The sequence below is a fragment of the Platalea leucorodia genome (genome assembly GCF_965183815.1).
Source record: "Platalea leucorodia genome assembly, chromosome: 7".
Classification (NCBI taxonomy): Eukaryota; Metazoa; Chordata; class Aves; order Pelecaniformes; family Threskiornithidae; genus Platalea; species Platalea leucorodia.
The window spans coordinates 26,475,615-26,486,382 of NC_138829.1; the positions used below are offsets into that span (position 1 = coordinate 26,475,615).

At 48.5% G+C, this 10,768-nt stretch overlaps 1 protein-coding gene across 1 annotated transcript in view; it reads right to left on the reverse strand.

Annotated features, from left to right (window-relative positions):
• Nucleotides 1-10,244, reverse strand: part of FLVCR2 (FLVCR choline and putative heme transporter 2) — a gene marked incomplete at its 5' end in the record, with an annotated part of 41,987 nt that extends 31,743 nt beyond the window's left edge. The window contains one exon of the mRNA XM_082317126.1: nucleotides 9,732-10,244. Coding sequence (XP_082173252.1) covers nucleotides 9,732-10,244 — 513 coding nt within the window. The remainder of the gene's footprint in view (nucleotides 1-9,731) is intronic.
• Nucleotides 10,245-10,768: the final 524 nt, after the last annotated feature.

Consider the following 10,768-nt stretch of genomic DNA (forward strand, 5'->3'; position numbering starts at 1 on the left):
CCTGGATTATTCATACCATTTTTAGCAACGAAGACAAGCTCTCAACAACACAATGAGTATTATATAGCACATACTTTACCTTTCACAAGGATATTTTTAGCCTGGTTCTCAGCAGGCCAGAGCCCACATCACCATCAGCCCAACAGACAACACTGTAATCAGTTAACCAGAAAATTTAAAGATGCCTTAGCAAGGGAAAAATAACTTTTCTCCCTTCTCCACACCTCTCACGTCAGGGCTGGGAAAATAAAGTAATGTAAAAACAAGGTTGGTTCTGCAACAGTCTGTGCCACCCTCCTTACAGAGGCCATCAGTCATTAGGGTTCATAGTGCAGTCCCTCTCACCAGCATACAAATTAGCATCCAACCTTTGTAAAGGCAGAAAGGTCTCCAAGACCTATACAGATAGGCTCTAGTTCCCAAAATGTGGCACATCATTCAGCATCCCCACATCCAAAACACACAACATTGTCCTGATCTCTGAGAATTTCTCCTCGGGAACCAGGCTGCTGGCACTTTATATTAAGAAGGCTTTGGGGTAATTTTTAAACAGAATACCAGGGAAGTCAACAACTGCAGCAGAGTGCACTGTTCAGAGGACTTATTCTTTAAAGTCTGATAAAGGATAGAAGGAACGTATTTCCTACCTGAATTTTGCCAAGGACCAGTCCCAACAACAACATCATATTCAAGATTCAAGCATATACCAGAACAGGCAACAAAACGAAGAGCAAGTGGCTAATAAGATGGTATAAATGTACCCAAAGTCTTGACATGAAAAATGGGATGTCTAATTTAAATTTAGCTGTTTGTATACTAAGAGTCTGCTGAAGGAAGATAATCAGTGCAGTATCAGCATAAAAACTGTAAATGAATGATCGATGGAGGAGTGGGTCTCCACCTTAAAGAAAACTAAGAGTCAGCAACAGGAATACAGAAGCCCTATAAAATTCTGTAAGTAAGCACAAATATGGACAGAGGAGACCACCAAACCCAGAAGGTCAATTAAAGTGTTACAAGATAGAAAGAGAGAGATGCTGCAAAGGCAGAAAAAGAAAAAATACAACACTGAGAATTTTCGACAATGCCCTTGCAGGCTAAATAAGCGTCATGGCAGGGATGATGCAGAGACTGCATTTTTTGATTTCATAAATACCCTTTTCTGAGGAGAACCTATAAGAGGCAGCACAATTTGTGATTTAGACCTAGAGCAACACAGTGTAACCACAATCAATATTACAGAACGGTTCTGCACTGCACTCAAATTCAGCTTCCTTGCAGCAGCGACAAAAAAAAACACCCTCCAAAGCACTATGGCAATATTTAACTCATGAGAAGGAGCTGCCTAAAAGGAAGGAAGCTTGTTAAAAGGCAATTAAAAAGAAAAGCCAAAGAAATTAAATGCTTGCAAGTGGCATTAAGACTATGTAAAGACACTGCATCAGAGGCTCAGTGTAAGCCTAGAGAATATTAGCAAAAGATTTTAGAACAGAATAAAGGAACCACAGTTAAGTAAAAAAAAAAAAAACACGCCACCACCACCCAACTCAAAAACTGGACAGCAAGCTGGACCAAGCTAAAGTAAAACCATAATTAGGCCAAAAAAGGCTGCGGAACAACTTTACAAACTAAGTCAAAACTCTTCAAACACAGCAAAATCAGGAAGCTTGCCAGGAAGTCTGTAGGGCCAGAAGATGATCACTATGGAAGGAGAACATCTGAGAAAGAGGGAGAACTAAATGAAGTCTTGCACCAGCGTTCACAACATGGTATTTATGGGAGGTTTCCACATCAAGAGAACCTCTTCACATGGCAAAAATCTGAGTCATTATCAGTGGAAGATCCTAATCAATTTATTTCAACTAATTTCTTCTACAAGGTGTCAGGACCAGATGGTATTCATCCAGGAGTTCAAAAGATCAAGTCAACAGAAAACCCACACTACTCGCACACAAACACACCAAACTGCTAACTCTGCTCTGTTACCAAATACTCAAATCAGGAACAGAGGAAGGGAAAAGTGATGTGAATTTTTAAGAGGCCCAGCACAGGCAACCAGGAAACCCCAGGGCCAGCAGCCCACCAGTTTGGCCAAATGGTCAGAAACTGTAGGAATCAAAAAATTGAAGTTTACACACTGATGAACAGCAATACAACAGGCTTTTCAGACACTATGATTTCAGCACAATCTCAGCAAGTTCCCAAGCCAAGACTTCAAGAGAGTTAGGAGGATACAGTAAAAAACGAGTGTATTTCCCTTAGCACTTATCACTGACTGGCCTGGGGCTGCCTGACGAATTTGGCCTGACCTAGGCCAGATGCTCCTCTGTTCTGATGCATTGTACCTTTCCAAAGGAAAGGCTTTGGGGGAAAAAAAAGAAAAAAAGAGAAAAACAAAAATCAAGGGCTTCACCTGCTCTCAGCAAAGAGAGCTCATTGCATTTGTCAACACGCCACTGGAGCTACTCTACCTTTCCACTGCCAGAAGAGTGACTTTTAACAGGGCCCACACTCATTTTGATCTGGGAATCAATCTTTCACACACACACACCACCCACACCCCAGATCAGCCTGGAGAACAGAAATAGGAGAATCTAACTACCCACTGCAGACCTCTCCTTGACATTTGTGACACTATCAAATTCAATGTTTTAAAGCACGAGTAAAGCCAACACTTCACCTGTGCCAAAGACTTCCCTCCTGGCAGCCCTACACTGAGCCAGTGTTGGAAGCCTTCAGAGGGTCACACCAACCCAATGCCCTCCAGGGCCACCCCTCCATTTCTAACGGAGCCTCCTCCACTGCCTCCAAAAGCAGGGGAGACGGAAAGATTCGTGTAACTGCTGGGAAGATGCAGTACCAGTCTTGAACCATTTACTTTTAATGCACAGCACTACCTCTAATCCTCAACATCCACATCAACCACAGAACATGGAAATGAGGAATCCTCTAGAAAACCAGAGGGGCCATCATGCTTTGGAAGGAAATGACTGATATTTCAATTGTTTTAACAAGTCAGTCCTGCTGTACACACTGATTTACCTGTTTTCTGACAGATATGTTCAAGCCTGTAGGACTTCACATTTTCAAGATGTTCTTCTCCAGACACAATAGTAGAAATGGTTTTGGGTTTGGGGGTTTTGTTTGAGGTTTTTTTAAATTATACTTGATTCTAATACAAGTGGTTTCAGATACCAAGAGCTTCAAAACAAATCCTGTGAGATTCCCCAAATGAACGATGAGAACTGACCGGACAATATTATCACCAGGCAAGCCAAGGTTCTTGATGAAAAGTCAACAAAGCAAGCCTGCACACTGCAACCGTTGTTTTTCTAGAAACCTCCATCTCAGATAACCACCACAATAGGTTGTCTCTCCAAAAATCTTACAGACAAAACACACAAGCCAAGTACAGGAACACCCGTGCTGTTCAGTAACAGATGAGACCAGATCAGGATGTCACACGGCCCACACTAGCTACCCGGTAGTGCAAACCAGTGCGAAGGTGCAGAACCTAACTGGTAGTGGCAAAAGGACACATCTGACAGGTGGAAGGAGGGGCAAGTTGCACAGTTTGCTGGATCTGAACAACGTGCCTCTTGTTGCAATAGGAAAGCCCTTATGAAGGGGAGCAGAAGGGCTCTCCTTCTATGTTGCTTTTACATGTATGAGAGAGGGGAACTTTGAACCAAGCTCAATACATGCAGGACCCATGCCAGATGCCTTTCCAACAGTTCTGCCAACATAATTAACTGCATCAGACCTAGATCTCCATTCACCCAGGGAGTCCCTTTGAGGAGGTACCTATTCCAAAGCCCTGGGCAACACAGCCTCTTCCTCTACTCTTCTCTGTGTGTCAAAGCTCTGCCCTGTGGTGCTCCCTCCTTTTCTAACTACCGGTGCCTCCCACACTATAACCATGACATTGCACAGGAGCAGCTAAACTTTCTGACCCTACAATTCACCTATCGCAATCTCCAGAGAGCAGACAGCCACCCCCTTCTCACACCCTGTGACTCCTACTGCACATCGGCTTCCCAATCATTTGCTATCAGCACAGGTCCCAGCATCTTTTCTATACAAAAGGCTACAGTAGAATTGAAAAACCCAGCTGAAGTGCTGTGTAAAGCAGAAGAGGTCAGTTCCTACCCAGTATACTTTTGTATGGATTGATGTCCAGAATATGCTTCTTCCACACCACTGACAGCAAAACTAAAAGAGCCTGTTGAAATCCAGATAGTCAGGAAGTCAACATACGTAAATGTTTGCAAACCACAGCTTAGTCACCTTTCTTGCAGTGTTTTAAGAAGCAGAAAGGACCCAAGTTGTGAAAGGAAAAATTGTAATCCAGGCCTTGTGACGAGATAAGATAGGGCTTAGGCTCTTTTTTACTCTCCCACTGATGTAGGAGATAATGTATTTTTTCAAACTGCACTTGCACAACCAAAGCTCTTCTGGAAGCAAAGCAAACTCCCTTCCTCATCACACTTCTGCTTCTGTGGCATCACCTCATATTGCTTAATATGATGCAATGCTATGTGTGAAGACTGCTTCTCTATGCAAGTCACTCTCTGCCTTGAATGCACCTTCCCCCAGTTTACCAGCAAAGAAACACAACGCAGCAAAACAGCAGCAGTAGATAAGAGGGAGTAAAGCAGAAGAGGGGTTTCAGCCCTGACAGCTACCTCAGCTGCTGCTGGAATCCTCAGTCAGGATATAATACTTCGGTCAAGGACCTACTACAGTCACTGAACATACCCAGCCCCGGAGGATCCTGCAGGGCAAGTGCTGAGGGTGCCATAGGGCAGCCTCTCCCAGAAAAAACACTGCAGTCATTCATTTAACTCGCATGCAACTTCCACAGAACATAACCCAAAAGCCAACTGTGTTTGTGAGGGAGAAGGGGGAGCTGCCTTTGGTGTATGGCTGGGAAGGGAGCACAAGATGAAATGGGTAGAAGAAGTTCATTTCAGGCTCCAGTGTCCATTTATAGAAACCTAGGCATTACTGGGAAAGCCACGTTGCTATTTGGTCAGCACGCCCTCCCACACTAAGCCATGTCCAGGCTCTCGGAGAGCTGGCCACATAGCACTCCTTGTGATCCAAGTGCTCTGATCCACCCTGCCCTTCTTTACAGGGGGAGAAAGGAGCCAGGGCTGGAGAATGTCAACCATGAACTACTGCCACTACCAGCTGTTCTTGGTTCCTTGCTAAAATCTTCTCTATTCTAACAGGTAAAACCCTGGGAGATACAGGGCCAAGCTACAGAGGGATGTGAGGCAGATCACCACCTGCCTCTACTTCTAACAGGGATCAAATCTCATCTGAAGAGATGGGAAGCCTCCAGCAGGGACAGAACAACCAAAGAGATCTAGAAGTCCGCTTGAAGACAGGATATCCACACGATATGCTCCATTTCCACGACACTTCTTAGACTTTCAGATGCTGCCTTCCCTGAAGGGCAAAAGGTACAGAACAGAGTTAGCAGTGAGGCATCAAACAGCAGCACATGCTCAGCACAAACAGCACTGCAGGCTCACCAGCACAAAAGCAACGGCCATTCAGATGTTGCAGACCCGATTATTCGGCAACACCCACGCCACCCACTACCCCATGCAGACTCTTTCCCACTCTTTCCCCCAATTCAGAACAAGAGAAAAGGACCCACCAGGAGAGAGAGAGCACTTCCCTGAATTTCATTCACAGTTTATCATCCAGTTTGTTCACTTCAAAAGCCATCACCTCATCACTGCTAGACTGGCACTCCCAGCAGTCTGCAGATAGCACCTAAAAGCTCTGCCTCAGGCCGTTTCTGTTATGGAAGCCCTAAATCTCTGAAGTCACATGCCAGCTGCATCAGAACAAGGACAGACCCCACCTGAAGGGATGCTGCATCATTCTTCCCCAGAGGCAGAGACGAATACGAAGCTGAAGTTTTCTTTCCTCCCAAACCACATCAACACCTTTTATCAACCCCTGCTAAAAAATGAAGATGCAGAACTACAGCAGAAAGATCATCTGACACATCCGCATCCTTACTCCCAAGCCCACCAGCTGCTTGTTTCTCTTTGTCAGAATGACAAGAGCCAGGAATAAGGTCTATTTCAATCAAAAATAGTAACAATACTGGTGGCAAAGCAATACAAAGTCATAAACACAGATGTTCTTTCATTGCCCCTGTGCAACACAGTTACACACTTCTCTGCGTGCTGCCCCTGTCCCTTGCCCATCAGGTGCCCACAGGGAGATAGATAGAGCAGTAAGAGATACACCTAAAACCAACATGCCTGAAGAAGCGTGGCCCAAGCACAGCAGTCCAGCACGCACCATGGCAGGTGAAGTAGAGAGCTGGTACCTGGCCACCAGGCTCCAGCTTATAAATCTCAAAAAGCCACGAGAATTTAACTCGTTACCTAAGTATCCCCACCACTGTGTTAGTTCTGTCACGCCGCAGCACCGTGTTTCCTCATCCCCAAAAGACAGCAGAGCAAGCATGTTAAAGGAAGGGGCAAGGCCTGCTGCTCCAGCAAGGACGTACTCCTGCAAATGCTACTATCTCAGGAGAGCATTTCTTCCCACTGCGGTCCTGTCACCAGACAGAATGAGGGGACAGTCTCCCTCCAACATAGAAACCAGAAGCCCATTTGCTGCAGCCTGTCAGGTCTGAACCACAGCGCCGAACAGGGTGTTAACAGGGTGATAAATCAATACACCAAAATGGAAGCAGCACGGCCTTACACAAACCGCTCTCTCCCACCCACCTCTTGTGCATGGGACTTCACGTAGATATCCAACACCAAGCTCCTCCACAAGTGACACTGCTGACGACGTAGCAGGCACGCGACTACTGACGGCTGTATTTCAGAAGCATGTCAGACAAATTCCTCCCAATATTCAAACACATCTGAAGGACATTAGTGAACTCTCCAAAACACTTCTGCTTCCTTAGGCCAGAACTTCCGCCTGAGGAAAACTGCCCGCATAGATTTTTTCCTAGTCTTTTAAGCAATGAGATGCTAGTAATATTTTAATAACACTAATTTTAATGCCAAAGTATCCAACATGCAAGTAAACCCCATTCTACACCTCCCCATACATGCACTTGCAGGGACAAGGAAAAAGAATGGAAAAACCTCTGCACCTCCCTGTTAAAATGGGGAAAAGTAAAACATCATGAAAACCAGCAGTGGGTAAACAAGGGAATGTGATCGCCTCCTCCGCGGGTGTCCACGCTCTTCTCTTCTAGAAGCTCTCCAGCATTGATTCAAGAGTGCTCAGTCTAACTCCTCTTCGGACTTCAAATACCACAGACAACATATGGCCAGACAAAAGCAAGGAGAATCTGATACTCTACTAGGGTTTGTTTGTTTTTTAAAAGATATTTAATACCCAGTCTGACTGATTCAATGATTTACTGTTCAAGGCTAACTTTGAACCTGAAGGTTACCATCACTCAGCAAGCAGCAGCGGCATCCTGAGCAGCCATCACCCCGGCAGACCTAGATGAACCAGCAGGCAGGGCTCTCCTCAGGACAACACTGCTTAAGTGCTGCCTAAGGCCGAGAGGACAGGAGTATCAAACAAAGGAGCAGCGACACTGCCCCACTCCTCCATGTAGTTGGTTGCAATTCTTGATGGAGAGGGACATCAGTGCTTGGCATTCAATAATAATAACTCATGACAGTTTTCCACCTTGAGTATCTGTAACTAAGTGACATGGCAAGAAAAGGAAAACCATACAGTTGTAGAGGAATGAGCATAGGGAATAATTTGCCCTATTGCCATACTGCAATTACAAACTCGCTGTATTGTACCCTTTGCTAACACTCCCTAAAACACAGTCTTTAACTGCAGTCAGGAAAAAAGGATGCCTCTATTTCTTCCTCCTGCTCAACATCACCAGTAAACAAAATAGCTACTTTTCATTCCCTGTAATTATGCACCTCAGAACCCTTGACTAAGGGAATGAATAGGTCCTTCCTGTGGAGTACACCCTGCCTTTAGTCATTGCCATTTCTGACTTCTCCAGTTCTCTAAAAGGAAAGTCTGGGCTTACAAAGCAAAGGCTATGTACTGAACTGAGGTCTCATTGCCCTGTCAGTTCAACCCCCAGAGCAGTGTGAAGCACCAAAAGTGTAGCCAAAGTTTGCTTTTCACAACCATTATACTAACCCGCTCCTTTTAGGATGATGAGGATACCACACACGCATTTAACATAGGCAGAAAACCTCATTGTTTGGATTTCTTATGCACACTGTTGAGTAACTCCACCTGAATAATTAAAAAAAAGTCTGACAGCAAAATGCTCAGTTACTTATTTACTGCTAAATCAGCAGAGTGCTCATGCCAAGTTAAATGCCTTCCACTCTAAAGATTCATTTAAAACACATAAAAAACAGCCCACTAGCCTGGGTGATAAGAGCGAAGAGGAAAGCTTAGATTCAGTCAGAGGAAGGTAAGTATGTTTTCTCTTTCCAAAAGATGTAAACCAGAGTCTCCTTAATTCCCTAGCGCTGTTCCACAAATGTCAGTTCCTCAAATACTATCTCCGAGCATTCACCTCTTTTTGCCTCAGCAGTATGAATAAATACAGAAACCCAGGAATGTGGGGAAAGGAGACCTCAAACCAACTGCACACAAAGTTATCTGTGAGGAAGAACCATGCATTAGAAACTACCTGAATTGCAAACCATTCAAATCTGAATAGCAGCCACCCACAGGCTGAATCAAAGATGGCCCGGGGTGGTGCAGAGTCACATGTAGGGAAGCGCATTGGGTCTCAAAGCAAGAGGCACAGGTCCAGCCTAGCAGCTAATGCCAGGTTGTCCTTCCCTCTTCTTCACATCAGCGTTGCAGAGCCAGACTCACTTCGCTTACGCCACATTGCATCAGTATTGGCCCGTCTGCTTTGTGCAACAGGGATGAGCGGGTGTTCCGGTGCAAAGGTCAAGAAGCTATTTCCCTGATCCTTTCAAAGGTGTGGAAGAATTTATCTCCTCTGAGCACTAGCTCGCTGCAAGAAAAGACCATCACAGCTTGATACAAGAGCGCTTGGGGAGCTTACCTCATCCTAGCCTGATGGAAGGTTTGCTTCTTTTCAAAGCAACTGCTTGTGGAAACTCTGTACCTACTTTTAAGAGGTATGAAAGTGCTAAAGTCCTTTTCCTCCAGGGCTCAGTGACAAGGACTCTTTTCAGTAGACAGCTCATCTCCTTTGTCCCATCTAGTTGTCAGAAGGAGGAGGATATTGCAGTGTCAAGTCCAGATGCAACTGCAGATCCAAGGTTTGCAGGACACTCTCCCTAAAGCGTGTTTCTCAGCACTGCGCATTCCCTCCAGCCCATCCATGGTTCTACTGACTCATACGCCTGGACTGGAGATTTGCAGACACGGGAGTAGGAGGGCACTGGAGAAGACCCTGAGTCCAAACACCTCTCAAAGCCAGAATCACACCGAACCCCCATGCTGCTCCCAACTTTGTAGGCTTAGGTCCCACTTGCCTCTGCCGCCACCTCTACCCACAGCCCAACCCCAGCTGCGTCCCTTCAGGTACCAGCTGCACTTCCCAGGTGGAATTTTGTTTAAGTGCCTCTTACCCCTGCTGCTGCCCTCCAGGCCCTGTGCATCTCTTCCCCCTCCCTGGTTTGCCCCCTTAGCACTCCCAGCCTCCAGCCAGGCAGGTGACAGCCCACCCCACAAAGCCGGCTAGCCAGGGGGCAGCCGCCCATTACCTGGTTCCCAAAGACAGCGATGGAGCAGGCGGTGGAGACCTCCCGGGAGCTGAACCAGACAGAGGCGATGCGGGAGGGCATGCCCAGGATGAAGACCTGGGCCAGGGAGCAGATGACCTGCCCCAGGACGGTGATGGGGAAGAGGTGCGGCTTCAGGCTGCCCAGCTTCACCCAGGCGCCCAGGGCGTTGAGGGCCGAGCCGGCCAGGGCGATGAAGCGCAGGCCCCTCTTGTCCAGCAGCCAGGCGACGGGGAAGAGCAGGGGGATGTAGGTGAGCATGTAGCTCATGGAGAGCCAGTCGATGGCGAAGGCGCTCACGCGGTAGAAGTGCATGAAGATGTTGTTGATGCTGCCGTACTGGATCCACTGGAAGGCGTTGCACAGGGAGTAGCTGCTGAAGAGCAGCACCACGGCCCAGCGACGCCGGGACAGCCGCACCTCGGGGGTGGCGGCAGCGGCGGCCTCCCCCACCGCCGCCAGCCCCGGCGCCCCGGCAGGCCCCTGCTGCACCATGCCGGCAGCGAAGGCCGCCCGGCCCGGCCCGGCTCGGCTCGGCTCCCCGCCGGCACCCACCTGCCCGGGAAACCCCGCCCGGCCGCCCCCGCCGAGCTCACTGGCTGCCACCGCCCGGGGAGGCACCGCCACCGCCCCCGGCCCGGCCCGGCCCGGCCCTCCCCGCCCTCCGCCCCGCCCCGGGGGCGGGAAGGGCGCCTCGCTGCCCGGGAGGGAGGCGGCCGGCCGCCGGCACCGCCGGGTACCGGTGGAGCGGCAGCCGTGGCGTGGGCCCTGCAGAAGCGCTGCCCGCGCCGCAGCGGAGGGGCCGCGACCCCCTCCCACGGCCGCCGCCCCCCGCCTTCTCCAGGCCCCGCCGAGCGGCCGCCCCGGCGTGAGAAGGTCCCGGTGCGGGGGAGGCTTCGGTGCGTAAACCGCAGTGATGGACCAGGACGCGGACTGACCCAGAACCGTGTCCGGGCGGGCTGTGCGCGCTGGGCGGCGCCTGGCCCAGCCAGAGGTGCCAGGGTGGGCGCCTGGAGGAT